The sequence below is a fragment of the Dreissena polymorpha genome, chromosome 4 (genome assembly GCF_020536995.1).
Source record: "Dreissena polymorpha isolate Duluth1 chromosome 4, UMN_Dpol_1.0, whole genome shotgun sequence".
Lineage (NCBI taxonomy): Eukaryota > Metazoa > Mollusca > Bivalvia > Myida > Dreissenidae > Dreissena > Dreissena polymorpha.
In genome coordinates this window covers 121,215,266-121,236,676 of record NC_068358.1, presented here as the reverse complement: position 1 = coordinate 121,236,676, position 21,411 = coordinate 121,215,266, and the positions used below count along the sequence as shown (strand labels likewise).

Genomic DNA, 21,411 nt, shown 5'->3' with positions numbered 1-21,411 from the left:
ATTACAAACAACAACAACAACGAGTGTCGTGATGTGGTAAACCATGTTTTTGTCTGATACTATGTTTTTCAGGAGCCCGTCTTACTAAATATCGTCCGACACATCAAACTTATGATACAACTTTTGAAGTTAAGTTGTTTTTAAGTAACAAAAGCAATGAGTTTATTTCGGTTATTCGATTAATCTCCATGGTATCTGCAACACTAAAAGGCAGTCGTAAATTAGGTTTCTCGTCAGATATTTGATATAACAGGGCCACGTAGTCGAAGTCCGTAAGGTTTAATGATAGTGTTACTATTTGCTCTTGAACGCTTATTCTCAATATATAATCATAAGAACTCACACAATTTCATAATAAAACAAACGAAATCGACTTTGTTCGTGCAATTAATTTATTGGCATAAACAACAATATGAAAATGTGATTTCTCGTGTAAAAGATCATAGGTTAATGCTAAAAAATCAACGCTTGCTTATACAGCAGGTAAACAAGCGCAGAAGCAGAAACCTCTCAAGTAAACTGGTCTGCTTGCTTGACTTATCTGTCCGTCGCTCGTCGGTTAGTTGCCCGCAATGTTGCCCAATAACTGTATCGGGCGCAGTAAATTCTACCTGATGCATTGCTGCATTTCGGTTTGTATCATTATCATTGATGAAGCTGTATAATGACACGTCGACACAGTTCAAACTGTGACCTCTCTTAACATGCTGACGGCACGCCGAGTTGGCATCGGTTGGTCCATATATCATATCGGGCAAAGAAATAGAGCTGAAACTTCTATCTGCCGTGGGAAACCTTTGCGGCGACAGACATCTGTTATTGAGAAGGGTCCGGCCTATGAAGTTCCTCTGATATGTATACATTTGTTCTACATCCACAGAGGCGTCTGATAATGATGATGAAGCACTAAGTGACGCGCTGCACCAACTGTCGCCGCTTAATTTAGACGCCTGGTAATCAATGGCGGTGGTAAAATCATTCCATATAGCGGCGGCCTTGCTACTGCTGCATAACTGAAATGAATTCTTGCCTTTGAGCGGACTGGAGATTGTTACAATCGTGCTGGCATTTTCGTACGTGACACCGAGCAGACCTACTGAAGAGAGAGACACCGGATTGTAGTCGATATCTGGTCCGCGAGGGTTAATGCCGGCGACGACTACGAACCTCTCACCAATCCCGATACTGAACAGACCATTCGCTTTCATGGTGCCGCCTTGAAGGGCCACAAATATGACCTCGGCCTGAAGCTTTTCATTGATGTTATACTTGTTGCGAAGTATGTTCTGTAATGTGTGTGCATCCATTGTTTACCTGAAACACAAACAATTATTATTAATTGAGGTATTTACATTAACCACATATTTAACGCAAATCTTTACTTATAACGGAATAGAACATCTATGCAAACAGAAATAAACTGCTTTTTAATAACGGTTTTCAAAATCAGGGCGGTCAATTATTATCAATGATTGACCCATGAACAGTTCTGTCAATAGCCGGCATTTGTAAAAAGTATGTCAGTTTTAATGCTGAAACAAATGTTCCATAAATATGTTTTCTTATCATTTTTAGCTTGAACATATTGACAATCTTTCGGATATTACAATGTATTTAAAAAAAAAATACGCTTAATAATACACAATATTTCATTTTAATAGTGTGTATTAGGACAAAATATGTTAACACAGAAAACTCTTTCCATATACTAGTATATATATATATATATATATATATATATATATATATATATATATATATATATATATATATATATATATATATATATATATATATATATATATATATATATATATATAACAAAGTCTCTATTAGCCTTGTTGTATTTAAACAAAAACGCTGTATTATTTTTTGCCGAAGCTTTCGACCTCACGGTCTTCATCAGCGGCCATTTTTTATTTTCAGATGTTTTATTATGAACGGAAATGACGTCGTGCATTTCCGGCGTCAACGTTGTTATCGCGCCCTTTTATTAACGTTTATTCTTGAACGTTGATGTCATATGGTCGGTATGTCCTTAGTTTTGACTTCCACAATTGCTCCATGGTTTTGCGGTACTCGTCCGACCCGCTGAGTTTTTCGAGTCCCATTATTTGGAAATCATCCATGGAATGTCCGTCGGTGTAGAAATGCTCAGCTACCGGGTCACTGTGCTGTGTGCGAATACGTGACAGATTCAATAGATGTCGCTGGTACAGAGTTCCGCCGGTCTCTCCCACATACACGAACATGCGACAGCGACGACAGTTGACCGCATACACAACATTGGATGATTTGCAATCAACATTGTTTCTGACGCTGTACTTCCTGCCGCTGGGATCTGTGAAATATTCCGCCTTCATCATGTACGGGCAAATGGCGCATCTCTGTGCCCCACAGGGCCCACTCATATTGGGTTTTCGGAAGAACATCCTATTGTGTTTTTTGTGCACTAGGATGTCTTGCAGTGTGCAATCCCGTCTGAAGGCTACTAATGGGGGCTCAGAGAACACTTCCTTCATTCTATCAGACGTGTGCAGCGTGTGTAGGTGTCTACGGATGATACGGCCGATGTTGGGTAGTGCGCGCGAAAACGTTATCACCAGCGGAATCCTTGTATTATGCTCCGAGTTTGTCTTTTCGCGCAAAAGGTCCTTTCTCTTTTTATTGTCGACCTTTATCAATTTGGTCTCTACAAACGCCCCGTCATATCCACGGTTCACGAGCTGTGTTTTCACCGCCTGTCTGTGCTTCCGGTAGGCAACCTCCTCTGGACAGATTCTTTTCGCACGCACACCCAGACCATACGGTATAGCTTTTTTGTAGACTCCGGGTGCGAAGAATCCCTGTGTAGGTACAGGTGTTTATCGGTAGGCTATTGGCTCACGCCTCGGGCTGAACTATGCATCAACCTACAAGGATGCTTGGGAAGAGGAACTGTTCCGGCGGTCAGAAAAGCAACCACTCGCATACTTCCGGTTTGTGGATGATGTGTGGGGCTTATGGACGCATGGTATCGAGGCACTTAAAACTTTCCACACACATGGAAATGGAATCAACCCTCGCATTAAACTCGAGCTCCGCTGTTCTTCAGACAAACTAGAGTTCCTGGACACTGTGACATCAATACGGAACGGGCGCCTTCAAACCGACCTATATACTAAGCCTACCGATAAACACCTGTACCTACACAGGGATTCTTCGCACCCGGAGTCTACAAAAAAAGCTATACCGTATGGTCTGGGTGTGCGTGCGAAAAGAATCTGTTCAGAGGAGGTTGCCTACCGGAAGCACAGACAGGCGGTGAAAACACAGCTCGTGAACCGTGGATATGACGGGGCGTTTGTAGAGACCGAATTGATAAAGGTCGACAATAAAAAGAGAGAGGACCTTTTGCGCGAAAAGACAAACTCGGAGCATAATACAAGGATTCCGCTGGTGATAACGTTTTCGCGCGCACTACCCACCATCGGCCGTATCATCCGTAGACACCTACACACGCTGCACACGTCTGATAGAATGAAGGAAGTGTTCTCTGAGCCCCCATTAGTAGCCTTCAGACGGGATTGCAACCTGCAAAACATCCTAGTGCACAAAAAACACAATAGGATGTTCTTCCGAAAACCCAATATGAGTGGGCCCTGTGGGGCGCAGAGATGCGCCATTTGCCCGTACATGATGAAGGCGGAATATTTCACAGATCCCAGCGGCAGGAAGTACAGCGTCAGAAACAATGTTGATTGCAAATCATCCAATGTTGTGTATGCGGTCAACTGTCGTCGCTGTCGCATGTTCGTGTATGTGGGAGAGACCGGCGGAACTCTGTACCAGCGACATCTATTGAATCTGTCACGTATTCGCACACAGCACAGTGACCCGGTAGCTGAGCATTTCTACACCGACGGACATTCCATGGATGATTTCCAAATAATGGGACTCGAAAAACTCAGCGGGTCGGATGAGTACCGCAAAACCATGGAGCAATTGTGGAAGTCAAAACTAAGGACATACCGACCATATGGCATCAACGTTCAAGAATAAACGTTAATAAAAGGGCGCGTAAACAACGTTGACGCCGGAAATGCACGACGTCATTTCCGTTCATAATAAAACATCTGAAAATAAAAAATGGCCGCTGATGAAGACCGTGAGGTCGAAAGCTTCGGCAAAAAATAATACAGCGTTTTTGTATATATATATATCTAGCCGCACTAAATTTTTTTTTAAACTTGGTTTTATAAATGGACTACATTTTCTGTGTGTTACTCAACAAAGCAATTGTTTATTGACACTAAAAAGCAAATATAAACAATAATATTTACCAGTTGAAAAATATGGTGTATACTGCTTCAGCTTGATTTATAATTTGACGTGGTAACTAACGTTTTGTAGCGTCATGTAATATCGCGTCATTTGACGGGATCTGTTTAAATATAAGATATTTACGTCATGACGCGTGTGCGTTTTATCAATATAAATGTAAAGCGATATATGCTGAACAAACATATAAAACCTAATCACCCTGTAAAATTATCCATGAAATTGCAAATACCCGGGCCTGTGCGACTACTCGGAAGTTGCATTGACTCGTTTATTTATGCATCCCAAAAAAGATGTGGCGCCCGTGATAAACGGTCGTGAAATAGTGAAATAAAACTCTTGAGGTCGACTTATACAGAAAATGAAGTTTCGTTTCTGAATATATATCCATCATTTGAAATTTATACAAATATAACGCGTTACAAACGCAAAACCATGTAATAATTTGGTTTCCTCTGTTTTCGTTAACTTTGGTTGCAACACGTGGATCACTTATATGAGGGATACAAAAATAATGCCCATCAAAACAGGTTCGATGACTGCCCCCCCCCCCCCCCCCCCCTTCGTGCAGTACAAGACCATACGAAAAATCAATGTATTTCTGAAATCAGTCAAATAGCTGGATTTTGAAGCTATCATTCTAGTCCTTCTCTATTTTCGCGAATCTTTGATTTTAATAAGGTTGGATTGCAAGGACTGATTCCGGGTCTTCACATAATCCAGCCGTGGGACCTCATAAACTTTGAAATACACACATGCGCCGTCACGGTGGCCGAGTGGTTCACGTGGTAGTCGTTTTATCCAAGGACACTAGTTTGAACTCCGTTAAGAAAATATATCTCTTTTCTTATATTTGATTATTGTTATGTTAATTGCGATAATAAAAGATATAGAGTTAAGGCAGACTGGGATTCTTTTAAAACCCACATGTAAGGAGTGAGTGACAGGGTTTTTGAAAAAGCTGAAAGTACCTCGGTAGAAGAATTTTGGTCAATTTTTTCAGATGAGATATCAACTGGTATTAAACAATTTATTCCCTCAAAAACTATAGGTACAAGAAGATTACTACCATGGATTACACAACCGATAAAACGACTAATGAGAAAAAGAAATAACCTTTATTTCAGACTTAAAAACAATGGAACACATAAGACCAGGAAAATGTTTCTCAATATTAAAAACCTTATCAAACGAAATACTAAAACTGCTTATAATAAATATATCGAGTCCATTTTAGGCATTGAAGACCCTGACGCTCAAGAAGACAGATCCAACTTTAATTCGAAGAAACTGTATACTCTCTTAAAAAACTCCAAACAAGACGCTCAAGGTATATCTACTCTTTTTGACAATGTTTCAGGAAAATCAACATCTGTGAATCAAGAAAAGGCTAATGTTTCGAACCAACAGTTCCAATGCGTTTTCACACCTATGTCCCCCCTTACCCTATCTCAATCATGTCTCTCTTTTTTCAGAAATCTTAATGAAATTTCATTTTCATCTTTCAGAAAATTTCCAACAATGCCAAAGATCACAGTCTGTGTCAATGGGGTGCAGAAGTTGCTATCCAATCTTAAACCAGACAAGGCAGCAGGTCCAGACAACATCAAACCTTTTGTTCTTAAAGAATTAAGTACACAAATTTCTCCCATAATAACACTTCTTTTTCAGAAATCATTGGACTCCGGAAATCTACCAAAAGTATGGACATCTGCAAATGTAATACCACTGTACAAGAAAGGAAACAAAGAAGACCCAGCAAACAACAGACCTATCTCTCTTACCTGTATTTTATGTACATCCTTAGAACATATAGTTTCCTCAAATCTTTCAGCTCACTTCAATAAATATAACATACTTTATGACTTACAGTATGGCTTCAGAGAAAAGCGTTCCTGCGAAACACAACTTCTACAACTCATTGATAACCTGGCACGAAATATGTCATCTGGACAACAAACTGATCTAATATTGATTGATTTCAGTAAAGCGTTCGACAAAGTGAACCATCTAAAACTGCTTTTCAAATTACAGGAACATGGTGTGGATAAAGATACTCTCTCATGGATCAAATCATTCCTTATAGGTCGTACTCAACGTGTTGCTCTAGATAGAGAATTATCATCCGCGGTACCAGTGACATCTGGGGTACCACAAGGGTCAGTGCTTGGTCCGTTACTTTTTCTTCTTTATATAAATAACTTACCTAAATCTATTACTTCTCAAGTTCGCTTATTTGCAGATGACACTGCCGTTTATCTAAAAACCGCATATCAATATGCATGACTGCCATACTCTACAAGAAGATCTAGATAAACTAATGAAATGGGAACATCTTTGGGACATGGAGTTCAACCCAAGTAAATGCCAAGTTTTAAACATAACCAGAAATAAATCAAAATTCTCTTTTAATTACAGACTCCATGGACAAATACTAGAAACTGTTGACAATGCAAAATACTTAGGTGTGGACATCTCAAAAGACCTTTCCTGGAACACCCATATAAATAGAATTACAAATAACGCTAATAAATCTCTTGGTTTTCTACGCAGGAACATACAGACAAGAAATTCCAACATTCGCCAGCTTGCATACAATATAAAGAAGTGAAACTCCAGCTGCTGGAGCAGTATTGAATTTTCATTAAAAACAATTAGTTGGTCTTTTATTTAAGGCAAGTGACCGATTGCCCAAACAGTACAAAACAGCACAATACAGCACAATACAAACCAACATAAACACAAAATATGAATAAAGCTGGGGTCGCCGCCTTGGAACGGTCAATGCAAAGCATTGGGGGTTTAAACCTGGTTATAGAGCACTCAACCTCACACTTGGCCCAGCAATATTCATAATACATTTAAGTGTAAATAAAATTTAACGTACAAGACAATAGTTAGACCACAGGTTGAATATGCTTCTTCCGTATGGAGTCCTCACACTTTACAAAATATACAAAAAATTGAAAATGTACAGCGTCGAGCAGTCCGCTGGGTCAAGCATAAGTATTCTCCATATGACAGTGTCACCTCCATGCAACAGGAACTTGGTTGGCAGACCCTACAAGACAGACGAAATGACACTAAATTAATAATCTTTTTCAAAATTGTTCAAGGTTTAGTAGCCGTGCCGCTACCATCATATATCGAGCGACCCACCAGATTCACTCATCACATGCACCCCCTCTCTTTCAGACAGATCCATACCACTGCAAATGATTATAAGTTTTCATTTTTCCCATGTGCTATTGTGATGTGGAACAACCTCTCTGCCACTATATACAGTATTACATCCTGATCTTGAAGGGTTAAAGCGGTCCCTGCTTTCCCCTTCTGCCCCTTGAACTCCAGAGACATGTTTTTATCAGCTTTAACTTAAAATCACTTCACCATGCATGATCAATCGAACATACTTTTATCTTTCTCACTTATTCACTTTTAACACTTTAATCTTGCACTGACTGCGCACCTGTCAGTAATACCCGCAAGGGGAGTTAGACAGTATAGATAGATAGATAAAGTTCATTGACTAAACTCTATCAACTTATTGCAATAACTGGTGCTCTTAAAAATAATACTGATTACGTTATTTATATTTTTTTTTAAAACAATGTTCGGGGTTGAATTTGGCGGGCTTCGATTGGCGTGGTCTATTCGGTAGCATATTCTCAAATGAAAAATATTGTCTAACAAATATGTAACTTCAACAACGGTGATGTTACTTCTGAGAATTAGTTGTGGTTAACCGTTTTCCGAATTTTGCACATTAGTGACGTCACATTAAAAATGGCGAGAGGTGATTTTGCTTCCTGTTTCAAACTTTCGACGATTTGTAAGTTTCTCACCTGATGCATATATATTAGATAAAAATTCGGCGTGTCCGATAGGCTTGTGTTTAAAGTTTTTTCAACTGATTTTTTAAATGTGTATCTTGTGAGAGTAGTAAGGGGAACCAGCGATGTTACAATTTCAACAAAAACTGAAAAAGCTGTTCAACTTCAATTACATTTGCAATTAAATTTGTTAGAAGTCATAATGAAATGTGTTATTGATTGTTAAAGCGTCATTGGTATTCATTTTAGTAGAACTATATTTTATTTGAGATTTTAAACTTTCAGAACAATCTTTAACATATAAATCATCAACTTTGCAGTTATCGTTTTTATTGATTATACTTTTATAGTAGTCCAAATTTTTGACGCTCTTAAATATTAAGCTACTTTTTATATGGGTAATATTTGGAGCGTACAAAGGGTGAAAGACCAATTATGTGGTGGGAATTTTTTGTTCTTTGTCTATATTGTTGCGCAAGGATTTTGTGGGCAACATTCAAGCCCCGATATAAGACACTTAATAACAACGGATTGCAATAATATTTACATACCTGTGTAGATAATTCATTTCTCGATAATGTTCCGTAAAAATTATGTAATGACACTTTGAATTTTGCACGCCTGAGCAATTTAAATCCAACCACTATTCAATTTTTCAATATCTCTCGATTCGCTCGCTGTGTAGATATAAATCAATAACACGACCTCGATGTAAAGCATCTGGTTTAAAGTGGAAGAATAAACAGCGTAAAATACAGTTTGCGTTCGTCTGTTGTGGTGCAGCGCGTTACATAGTAAACCGATGTTATACTTTTCTGGATTAATTTAGCATTGTTTTTTTCTAAATTGGCAATTAAAAAGTTCTGAAATAAATTACATCTTTTATTTTTATACTGTACATAAATAATATTGATACAGATCGTACAGTATACCGTCCTTTGTAACGTAGAATGTAAGTACATAAAACAACACAGACAGAGGTGCGAAAAAGACATGCATAAACACTTCCTGAAACTTAGAACCGTGAATAGAAACTGCACCATATCTGTTTTGAACATATGCTTATTAAATCGACAAAGTTTAGCATACTAGATCTAGTTACGTAAAAGTCGGTGTTAAAAGCTCATGTTAAATAAAATTACGCGTACATGTTACACCGTAATGCCTTCTTCTGATTGGTTCATATTTAAATCAGTTTCATGACATGGCTACAGGTCAGTGATTGTTTTGCGATTTAAGCAGAAGTTTAACTGAAGAATTTATGCCTTTCTAACTTCGAATCGACGAAATTTGATGTAAAAATGAACTTCTGAATTAAAACTGAATGAGTTGGTAATGTTTTTTTTTGCAATTTTACGCAAATTGATGAAAATTAAAACTTTCTGGTTTCCACCACAAAAAAGGTCCTTCAACGATGAGACGTTCCAAAGAATTTAGCCCATATAAAAAGTATCTCTAAATTCTTTGCGCGTCTTATAAATGAGACTAACTTTTATAGCATGGAAAAGTTTATGCTCAGACATTGTGAGCAAGTGACCATAATTCTGAAATGCTAATATTTCCAAATATGAACAAATACAGATTAACTTTGAGTGTTTTCAATTTTAAAGTTGTACACTTATTAGGCCCATGGCACAAATCATGATATGATCCCCGTCATTCATCTCAGACCCTAATCAATTAATTCCCTTTGGAATTATATATTCTATGTTTGAAGAAACATTTTCAAATGAAAATTGGTAAAACAGTAAACTTGCGTGTTTTTGTTCAAATTTGTGTCAAGAATACCTGTGTTTGAAACCACTGTATGAAACAAAAACAGTAAATGAGTGCTCTGGTTAACTACAGAATACTTTTATTTATTGTAATTTATATATTGTTTAATCATGTACAGTGGCAAACAATGTTTTAACACTAGTTTTAAAAAATTAGGATTTATTAAGTATTAAATAATTGTTGGTTTATTATGCATGGGTACAGCTTGTTCAAATAATAAGTTTGGCTACAAAATTTTGTTAAGCTGAGCCAATTAAATTTGTACATCATATATTGAATCAAGTACTTGTCAACAGTAAATAGCTTACATGTGTACATTGATTTTCTTTATGCTCAATTGGAAAAAATACCGGTACCAGCCCAATTGGGAAAAATGTGCCCAAAACCCTGAAATTGGGAAAATTCTTGTAGTGAAATCTTCAGATTGGGAAATTGGGGGGGGGGGGTTTCTCCAAAATACTTTAAAATTGATAACTTATGTCAAGTTGTCAATATTATGTTTATTTAGGTTCAAACCATAGAGCTTCAAAGAGAAACTAACTTAATGTTTCATTTTATTTATTAAAAAAAAAAGAAGAAAAACAATTGCTGGCTTAAAATGCATTCTCTTGACTCAAATGTTTGGAAGTATCATTTGAGTCAGGATTGCCATTATTAACACGGACAGCCAAAAAATATTTATATAAATCTGTAACAACAACGTGTATTAACCTACATGTTTGTATTTAAATGTGTGGCTGTCAACAATCAAATGGCTGTTGAAAAAATATAATAATTTTATGTCCACCATGGCCACAAATTTTGTATTCAAACTTAGCGTACATGTATTACATAATTATTTGTGTTTTACTTTCAGGAACTATCTGATCTGCATAAGAAAAGAGTAATGCCAATGGCGGTGAGTTCGCTTTTTGATTTCTGCTATATGGAAATTGCTTCAAATCTGTCAAAAAAGTGTTGGACAATAGTTTAACTAGGTATTTTATTTTCTTTCAATGTTGTTTACTTGTGAAAACCCAAGTAAGCTTTTTTTCGCCCCCCACTTTCAGTGGCATATTCTATTAAATAGGAACTACATAAACTGTTCTATACAGGTTCATATTGTTGTGACTCTCACCTGAAGGTTACAAGATTTTACTGGAAGAAAGAAAAAATTCCTAAGAAAGAAAAAATATTAATCTTAATATGTTTTTCTAGGAAATTTGGCAACCTGGCCAGGAAGTGGTTGCTGTATATGACTTCAAGGGAACAACTAAAGAGGACCTGCCCTTCTGTAAAGGAGATGTTCTATCTATTGTTAAAGGCACACGGGTAAGTTCATCCCATCAAGAGTTTTGAAGTTGTTGTTTTCTTCAAGGCAATTAAATAAACAAGAATGAAATTAAAGAAAGAAAGAAAAGTAACCCTCAATAGGGCTTGTACCACTGACCCCTGGAGCCCTGGATTAAAAGTCTACCGCTTAGACCACTCGGCCATCCATGCTCATACAATGAGTGATGTATTTTATGCTTTATATAAGCAATCCTCGTAGTATCACAAAATATAATGACAACAACAGAACTCTCCAAATTATTTAATTGTTTCGTGTTGCAAAACTTTATAATTTTTAGGTTTTTAAATCGTCAAAAGATGCACATGTGTTAAAAAATGTATAACACCCGTGACAGTTTAATATAATGGTTTTTGCTTGTATCGCCAAAGCTTTGTTTATTATCTGTGTTTCAAAGAAATATATTTGTACGTCAATTTATGTGAAAAGGCATACATTTTGAAGCAAGGGACATTAACTGCAGACAAGTTCAAATTAAAATCAACAGGTGTGAAATTAGTTTTATTGAACTTTATGTTTATTACAAAGCAATACTTTCACGGATTTTATATGAAAGTGCTTACTGAAGAGATTGCTGACAGAAAACACACAAAATAAACAAACTTGTGCCTACATGTTCAAAATCCACTTTGGTTTATTGGCCTCCTAAAAAAAAAATATCATTGAAACCTATGACCTAAGAATTTGCTTAGGCACATACAAAAACCAGGGAGAAGGGGTGTTACCTGGTGGTTGTATACTCTGCCATGGTTTATTTTTATTCTGTTTTTTCTGCTGATTTTGATTCTGCAATGGGTGTCTAACTCTGTGTCTTATTAAATCAACAATTGACAGGCAGTGAATAGGTTTTAATAGCAGGGCCATACAATTTGGGGACTAAACTGCAGACCATCTGTTACAGCTAAACATTATGACATCCTTATATTCTACGTTGTTATATATTTATATTCAACTTTCTGAAAGTTTTGAGTGTTGTATTTTTAAGTATAAATGGGTTAATTTGCTACAACTGATAAACAATCATGCAGTGTAGGATAGTTTGACATGGTCCAATAAATGCTTAATGGGATCTGATTGTATATTTCAGCCCTACAGCTGCAAATATCACTTTGCAGCAGTGTAGATTACAGATTATTTACTGATTGCATTAAGTGGTTTGTTATCCCCTAAACTATTTTTCTATAGTGATGTTCATTTATACTTGTCTCTCAGGATAATTTAGACAAAGTTAGTTTCCATATCAATCTACTAGTGCGAGGAGTCTTTTACATGTATTAAGATTTTTTCTTTTAAAGAAACAATTTTCTTTATTGCTTATTTCTTGCAATTTTTTTTCTTCTTCATCATGCCTATTACTGTTTCACAATGACATTAACTCGCTGTCATCATGTTAATTGCCATTTCAATAGTTTCTTGTTAAAGCTAGATTATACGATTTGAATGTGTGTTAAATTGTAATATATTGATAAAAATATGTTACAATAACACAAAATTGGCAAGAAAAATTAAACATTGAAGACGAATTTCATAAAATGCAGCAAAGACAAACTAGCGCCCCGAGCCGATTGTGACGATGATATTTCATACATATTTTCCTACAATAACAGAAGTATTCTTTTTTTATTAGGATCAGAGTTAGTGTTCGTGTGTTGTATGAATAGAAATCGTTGCAGGAAATTAAAATGATCCGTAAAACAAAATTGTGTCTTTGTGTATGAACGAATCTGCACTAAAACTAAATTTAGATTCATGTCGTACATGCATGATATACATGCTGGCGAGTTCAACTGTACAGACCTTTTTGATTTCAGAATTAAATATCTGACTTATTTCGCATTTTTCGACACATGTTCTTCAATAACTTTTATTTTAATTTATATTGAAATATATGTATAATAAGTTTTTTACACATTTTATATAAATTCATAAATGTTTGACAAAATCGTAAAATATCGCTCTAAGATTAATATACATGTACATGTCATGTAATGATATAATCAAATGAGTATTCCTTTTTAAAGTTAGTGCAGAAATACAAGTTAAAACTGTGTTGTGCCTTACTGAGCAAGTATATGTTAAAATGAAATATCCTTTGTTTTATTTATTTGAACTCTAGTTGACTTGAACTACGCTTATTAATTATTTCTCTTGTATGTTTTACATCTATGTGATAATGTCTTGTCTGGCAAGTGGTATAGTCAAGCTCATTATGTTCAAACATAAGACTAACTTGACTTAACATGTGTTTGTTATGTAACTTGGTTATATACTCAGGAGGTGACAGTCAACCCTCTTAAAGTGATTGATAAAGCACTTAACACATCCACTTCTTGTATAACTAATATACATAAATGTACATGAACCGCACGTCAATGTACAATGATATTAAACTCTAGAGTTCAAAAACTAGTAATCGGGTTATTCAGGTTATTGTTGGGCCATAGTGTCTGAAATGTTTTGTCAGTGAAACTCATCTTAATAGAATTCATTCTATGTTGAGGTAATTTCAATAGCTTATATTGTATATTATTTCAATCAACAGCGTTGGGTTTAGTATTAAATGAAGTCTTGAAAGTGCTGCAATCGGATGAAATCTTGAAAAAAAAAGCCATTAGCTTATAAAGCTGGGGTCTGATTTCATTTATTTATTTATTTTATTCATTCATATTATAAACCTTTCAAATTATGAAATATACATATATTTATTATCCTTATTTAATATAATCTACCACAGAATCATTATAAAATGCGTAAGATAAATGAGCTTTCTTTTTTTAAATCTTAATATAAATTAGGTACAGTAACATGACAAATATTGATTACAAGTATTCCAGTATTCCAAATGGATTCCCCTTCATTATTATATTTGTTATACTGGAAGAATTTATAGAGAGTTGTAACTTCTTGAATACTTCCTCATTGCAGTAATCAAACATGTAATCTGTTTTTCGGATGATTGCCTTTCTTGTGTGGGAGTTATGTACTTCCTCAATTTAAAAATTACTCTGTTTACTATAGTAAATAGTTTTGTCAGTGGAGAAGGATACAGATTTATTGGATATTAAATCCTTTTTGTGACTTTTTTATATAAGGAAATTAGTATCAATATATTTAAGAAATAGTTTTAAAAAGTGTAGACTTTAAATTTGTTCATGCTGTAAGTTTCAAAAAGGACATCAAAAGATAACCTGCTTCCCTGTTCATTTCTGTTCAGCCTGAAAAAAAATATTGGGGAAAGCCCTGATGTTTCATTAAATTTAAATTAAATGTAAATTCAAATGCACTTGTCAATTGATTGTTCTAATTGAATCTGAACAATGCCCATTTCACACATATTACATCCCAATTGGATGTCAATCTTTATGTCGAAACATCCACCTTTTTTATAGTGCATACATGTAAATTGCAGCCATTGTGTTAATGAAAACTTTAGCCTCATTTATAGTCAATATTTGCCAGAATTTGCTATAAAAAATAGTATTCATGTTTAATTGATTATACGGCACAATTGGATAATGGATATAGAGTTATGGAAAGTCATAGAGTATTTGATAATGATCATTTGATGTATTTATAGTGCAGTGGACCAAAAAAGGTGTTTTAAAGATGAAAAAATAACTCCTGAAACTGCAAGGCCCTGAGGTTTAATACGTGGTATATAACATCATTTTGTGGTTCTCTATAAAGTTTGGGGGTTGCCCTGGTGATCACCAGTTTTTACATAGACTTATATTGCAGAAAATTTTATTATAATAAAATCTTATTGATTTGACAGTAAAGGCCAGGATTATCATATTTGGTATGTGGTATCATCAATAGGTCCTCCGTAAAAAAAGGTATGCACCTGCAGTTAAAAATTGACACTGCCCTGGGGTGACCAGTTTTACATTGACTTGTATAAAGAAAAACTTTAAAAATCTACTTGTCTCCATCTCGAAGCCCATGGCTTCCATATTCAGTTTGTAGCATCATGTAAAGGTCTTCTACAATGTTCGTTTAAATAATTCCACAATGGTCAATTATGGCCTTGCTCCATGTAGTCACCAGTTTTGTATTAACTTTAATAAGAATCAGATTTGCTAAAAAAAGTTGTGAAACCGCAAATTCAATGGCTTTAACATTTGAATTACATCATCATCTGCAAGTCAACTTAAAGGTTTATTCAACTCATGTCCTATGGTAAAACTGACTATAATGCTCAGGGGTCACATATATATTGTGAACACATGGAAAAATAATAAAAAATAATCTATAATGAACACATGGAAAAAAAATAATCTATAGAACAACAAGGTCCCAGAGCTTTTGTGTTTATTATGTAACATCAGATAGTGGTCTGCTAGAAGTTTTTTTCCAATAATGCCTCTAGGTTTTAAAATAAGCCACACCCAGAAGAAGCACAATTGATATATACAATTATATACCATAATAACTTGAAAAAATCTAAAACGACAAGGTCCATAAGTGTAAGTATTGGTATGTAACAATGACTAGTGTCAAACCAGAGGGGTATTTATTGGTAGGTATTAATGTATAGTAGTCCTCTACTGAGTTTGTCCATTTGTTTGCCCTGCCGTCAAAAAGTAGCCCTGAACCAGGAATCCATAGTTGTATACCACTAAGCTACTTTTCCTTTTTCCTTTTGTGAGGAGTCTACTGAAAAATGTTCTCCAATTGTGAAAGTGGGACAATTGTTAATTTCGTATTTACTTTGTGTTTTTTCCTTTAAGCAGATTTCCTTTTTTCCTGTGTCCATATTGCTCAACAAAAAGTTTTTTACTGTACAAGATATATTTAAGTATGCAGTGTTTAGGTATATCCAGAAACTGAGTTAGGGGGTTAAGGCAGTTTACTACCCTATGGTGGTCACCAAATAACGCCCCTTTTTAAACCTTTACCACCTAGATACATATTTATACGCATTTGTAGTCCCTTAGAAAGTTACATTTAATTAAATACCTTTCTTACTAAATTCAAGTATTAAAGGCTTCATTTTTATTAACTCGGCTGTTTTCGGAGAAAACCCGAGGTATTATCATTGCCAGCTCGTCGTCCGACGTCCGCTTTGTTAAGGTTTTGAACATTGGTTCCAAAATCAAAGTGCTTTAACATAAAACGTTGAAACTTAATATGTAGCTACACCTTGATGAATTCTACATGCCACACCCATTTTTTGGGTCACTAGGTCAAAGGTCAAGGTCGCTGTGACCTCTAAAAAAAATATTCTGATAAGCTTTCATTTATTCAAAACTGCCCCCGCAGCAGAGCTTGGCACCCGTCATGCGGTGCTCTTGTTAACCCTTAGTTACTGATGAGCAGCAAACAGCTAACATTTTTGTAAAACCTGAACAGACTGCAAGTTACTCGCTGGCTGTTCTGGTTTTATGCTGGTTGCAAAAGCCATTTTCACTTTGCTTCTTATGGGGGAAAGGGTTAACATGTACATTACAGCAAGTTGTGTGGGTGTGTTTGCAGGATTCAAACTGGTACAAGGCTAAGAAGAATTCTGGAGAGGAGGGCATGATACCGGCAACGTACGTTCAGAAGCGTAAGGAGGTCTCACTGCACGCTATGCCGTAAGTGTCAGAGAGAGCCACATTCAGTTGCATACAAGGCACATTTTTGTCGCAAATAAAGTATCATTTAAAATTATCTCTCATGAATAAAATATATTCGTCATATTGTCTCGTACATTTAGGTCTAAAATTATGTTGAGCTTGTTACCGTAATATGTGTCAGTGGAAAATCTGTTTAAATGTATTCATTATACCCCCACAAACGAAGTTTAGGGGGGTATATAGGAGTGAGCTTGTCTGTCAGTTGGTCAGTCGGTCGGTCCGTATTAAGTGTCCGCTCTCTAATTCAAGTTGTTTTCATCCGATCTTCAACAAACTTGGTCAGATGTTGTATCTAGATGATGTCTAGGTCATGTTCGAATATGGGTCATGCTGGGTCAAAACTAGGTCACGGGGTCACTTAGTGCGTTTTAAACATTGAGCATGGTGTCCGCTCTTTAATTCAAGTAGTTTTCATCCCATCTTCACCAAACTTGGTCAGAAGTTGTATCTAGATGATGTCTAGGTCAAGTTCGAATACATGTTTTGGTCATGCCGGGTCATAAACTAGGTCACAGGGTCACTTAGTGCGTTTTAAACATTGAGCATGGTGTCTGCTCTCTAATTCAAGTAGTTTTCATCACAGCTTCACCAAACTTAGTCAGAAGTTGTATCTAGATGATGTCTAGGTCAAGTTTGAATATGGGTCATGCCAGGTCATAAACTAGGTCACGGGGTCACTTAGTGCGTTTTAAACATTGAGCATGGTGTCCGCTCACTAATTCAAGTAGTTTTCATCACAGCTTCACCAAACTTGGTCAGAAGTTGTATCTAGATGATTTGTACCGTATACTTGCGCTTATAAGACGCCCTAAATAAAAAAACGCAACCCTACTTAGGACTTTATAATGGGTGGATTTAAGACTGACCCGCGTGTAAGACGCGGTCAAATTTTGCCGTTTTCATCGGCCGAAAAACGGCAGAATGTTAAAGTAAATCATCAATTAGTAACACATTGAGAATTTTTCAAACTCCCGCTGCATACAATTAGTAATTCACGCAAGTCTGAAAAATAAAACAACAAAGTAAATAATATTTGTTTATTTCATGATATATTAGTGGGTTTTAATTTATTTTCAAGTATTATTCATGCAATAAAAACTATGATCAAATTAACAAAATTTCTAACAATTGGGTATTTAATCATTTGCCCTAACAATTGCAAACAGTTGCAAACATATAACGTTCGTAATATCAATGCACCAGCAAAATTGATCGCATCAGTCATCTTAATTGTATTGTTTGACAGGTATTGAAAACTAATAGGCAGATATTCGAAAGCGTTTAGTTTTATTACCTAGATTATGCGAATTTTACGCCCATTGTCTATCAACAATAGGTAACGCCTACTTTCATAAAATTAGCCAATCGCGTGATAGAGTGATAGACTCCAAAGCGCAGATCGAAATCACGTGTCAAGATGAAAGCCACATGGGGATAATTGCATGCGGTCGCTCTTTGCTCCCTTCGTTGTTGGCCCCTAATAAATAAGGTGTCATCGGCATTAGGTGGTCGTCTGAATAAACGTGTTTTTTTAACAATTGACAGTTGCAAACTGGTAACTTATTTCAGAGGATATCCTAATTGCCAATTATGTCTTAATTATACCCCCGCAAACAAAGTTTAGGGGATTATATAGGAGTGAGCTTGTCTGTCGGTCGGTCCGTATTAAGTGTCGGCTCTTTAATTCAAGTAGTTTTCATCCGATCTACACCAAACTTGGTCAGAAGTTGTATCTACATGATGACTAGGCCAAGTTCAAACATGGGCCTTGTCAGGTCAAAAACTAGGTCACAGGGTCACTTAGTGCGTTTTAAACATTCAGCATGTTGTCCTCTCTCTAATTCAAGTAGTTTTCATCTGATTTTCACCAAACTTGGTCAGAAGTTGTATCTAGATGATCTTAAGGCCAAGTTCGAACATGGGCCTTGCCGGGTCAAAAACTAGGTCACGGAGGTCACTTAGTGCGTTTTAAATATTCAGCATTTTGTCTGCTCTATAATTCAAGTAGTTTAAATCCCATCTTCACAACACTTGGTCAGAAGTTGTAACTAGATAATGTGTAGGTCAAGTTCGAACATGGGCCATGCCGGGTCAAAAACTAGGTCACAGTAGTTTTTATCCAATCTTCACCAAAATTGGTCAGAAGTTGTATCTTGATAATGTCTAGGGCAAGTTTGAATATGGGTCATGCCGGGTCAAAAACAAGGTCACATGGTCACTCAAAGCGTTTTTAACATCACAATGTTGTCCGCTCTCTAATTCAAGTAGTTTTCATCCAATCTTCACCAAACTTGGTCAGAAGTTGTATCTAGATGATGTCTAGTTCAAGTTTGAATATGGGTCATGCCGGGTCAAAAACTAGGTCACGGGGTATCTTAGTGCGTTTTAAACCTCACCATGTTGTCCGCTCTCTAATTCAAGTAGTTTTCATCCAATCCTCACCAAACTTGGTCACAAGTGTTATCTAAATGATCTCTAGGACAAGTTTGAACATGGGCCATTCTGGGCCTAAGACTAGGTCATGGGGTCACTTAGTGCGTTTTTTAACATTCAGCATGGTGTCAGCTCTCTAATTCAAGTAGTTTACATCCGATCTTCACCAAACTTGGTCAGAAGTTTTATGGAGATGATCTTAAAGCCAAGTTAGAACATGGGCCTTTCTGGGTCAAAAACTAGGTCAAGGGGTCACTTAGTGCGTTTTAAAAATTGAGCATGGTGTCCGCTGTTTTTTGTGAAGACGACATGCAAAATATTATGTGTCAATGCGGCATGTGGGGGTATTCGTCACGTCTGTGACAAAGATCTAGTTGACAATTAACGACGTTGAATAAACACGATCAGGTGATACAAACTTGTCAAGTAGCACTTGTAATCGGCAGCGTGTTTATTTAACAATTGACAGTTTCAAACTGAGAATTGATTTTGCTGTTTTAAGCATGTTGGCATCGTGTCGCTGCTTACACACGTATACTATAATCGCCAATGTATATGACATTTAACGACGTCGCGCGCAGACAATCAGGTGATACAAACTTTTCAAGAATAATCAGGACAATTTAACGTGTTACGCCCCAAAAATAACAAAATTCAAATTAAAAATAATAGACAACAAAATCAATAACGATACATTTTATTACAAGTAAATCAGTAACTGAACATAGCGTTCCGATACACGGTCGGGCCAATAAAGACTTTAGAGAAAATGCATATGGCTGCCGCGATGATTCAAAACAACTGACAAGTGTCCAACTTGGGTAGCGTAAGCCCAGTAAACTCGATATTTTGAAAAAATTTGTTTATTTTCACCAGTATCTCCCTTATAAGACGCGACCCTCACTGTAACTTATTAATTCGAGTCTTAAAAATGCGTCTTACAGGCGAAAGTATATGGTAGGTCAAGTTCGAACATGGGCCATGCTGGGTCACAAACTAGGCCACGGGTTCACTTAGTGTGTTTTAAACATTGAGCATGGTGTCTGCTTTTTTTTGAAGACAGCATGCAAAATATTCTGTGTCAATGCGGCATGTGGGGGTATTCGTCACGTCTGTGACAAAGCTCTAGTTAGAATTTGTTTTCATGATTGTTTATAAGTGATAACATATTTTAACAATCAGGAGAGAGGATCCAAAAAGGTGCAGGGTGCAATACCCTGTTTCTTCACTCTACTTGTACAACTTTCCCTAGCATTATATTGCATGGTAACTAAAAACTTCTCTGAAACCACAAGGCATACAGCTTTGATATTCAGTATGTGACATAGAATTGGGTCCTTAATACAGATAGTTTAAATCCCAGGCCACTCAGTATTAGATCTAAGGCCATCTTAGCTCTCTTGTTTCCTTTTATGGAGTTGTGTTTTTAAAGCAGTCGAAAATTGTTCTAATGGAATTTATACAATCCTTATAAAAAAGGAGACTCTGGTAAAATAATTTCTTTGGTATTTTGGTACTATCTTATTCCATTCTTAGAGATCATTTTCAAACACTGGCATTATTAAATGCCTTTCTTAATAAAAGAATGAGTCTGTAAAATAAACAATGCATTTATTTAGTGCATAAGAAAACAATTTTAATTATTTTCAATTTAATGCTTTAATTTATTTTAAAAAAAAATTTAACCCCCCCCCCCCCCCCCCCCTCTTCATCCTCCCTAATTTGTTATGTAAGTGATGTGTAAGTAAACCATGTTTTCTAGCTGGCACCACGGCACTATATCGCGCCAGGAGGCTGAGGACCTGCTCAGCGGCAAACCGGATGGGCTGTTTCTCATCCGAGACAGCATGCACTTTCAGGGGGATTACACCCTGTCTGTGTGCTGTGACAATAGGGTTGACCACTATCGAATACTGACCCGCAATAATCAGTTGGAAGTCGATGGTGGCGAGTGTACATTTGATACTTTAATGTCATTGGTGGAGGTATGGTCATGTGACTCAGTGTCTGATTTTTTTGTTCGGTTATTCTAAATATCTCATCCTGTTCATTTTGTTTTGTTTGTTTGCATTCCGTTTGGTTCAGTTTTGCCTGGTTTTTT

General features: G+C 36.3%; 2 protein-coding genes across 5 annotated transcripts in view; one reads left to right on the top strand and one right to left on the bottom strand.

Annotated features, from left to right (window-relative positions):
- Positions 1–374: 374 nt before the first annotated feature.
- LOC127880066 (uncharacterized) lies at positions 375–4,371 on the bottom strand. 2 transcript variants are annotated; one of them, XM_052427298.1, is made up of 2 exons: positions 4,323–4,371; positions 375–1,314 (listed from the first exon to the last, which is right to left on the bottom strand). In XM_052427298.1, exon 2 carries the CDS (start codon positions 1,305–1,307, stop codon positions 462–464), a length of 846 nt encoding a protein of 281 aa, XP_052283258.1. In that variant the 5' UTR covers positions 1,308–1,314; positions 4,323–4,371; the 3' UTR covers positions 375–461. The 2 variants fall into 2 exon arrangements, with proteins under 2 accessions (XP_052283258.1, XP_052283259.1); XM_052427299.1 differs by lacking the exon at positions 4,323–4,371 and adding an exon at positions 1,890–1,926.
- A 3,491-nt stretch (positions 4,372–7,862) lies between these two features.
- LOC127880062 (tyrosine-protein kinase CSK-like) overlaps positions 7,863–21,411 on the top strand; it is a 39,657-nt gene continuing 26,108 nt past the window's right edge. Inside the window, exons 1-5 of one of the 3 annotated variants that reach the window (XM_052427289.1) lie at positions 7,863–8,152; positions 10,786–10,827; positions 11,127–11,240; positions 16,735–16,835; positions 21,073–21,295. In XM_052427289.1, coding sequence (XP_052283249.1) covers positions 10,816–10,827; positions 11,127–11,240; positions 16,735–16,835; positions 21,073–21,295 — 450 coding nt within the window. In that variant the 5' untranslated portion in view covers positions 7,863–8,152; positions 10,786–10,815. The remainder of the gene's footprint in view (positions 8,153–10,785; positions 10,828–11,126; positions 11,241–16,734; positions 16,836–21,072; positions 21,296–21,411) is intronic. The other 2 variants (XM_052427290.1, XM_052427291.1) reach the window with 2 other exon arrangements.

Excerpts from the sequence above, each read along its gene's own strand:
- LOC127880066 (XM_052427298.1), bottom strand. The coding sequence starts at position 1,307 with ATGGATGCACACACATTACAGAACATACTTCGCAACAAGTATAACATC.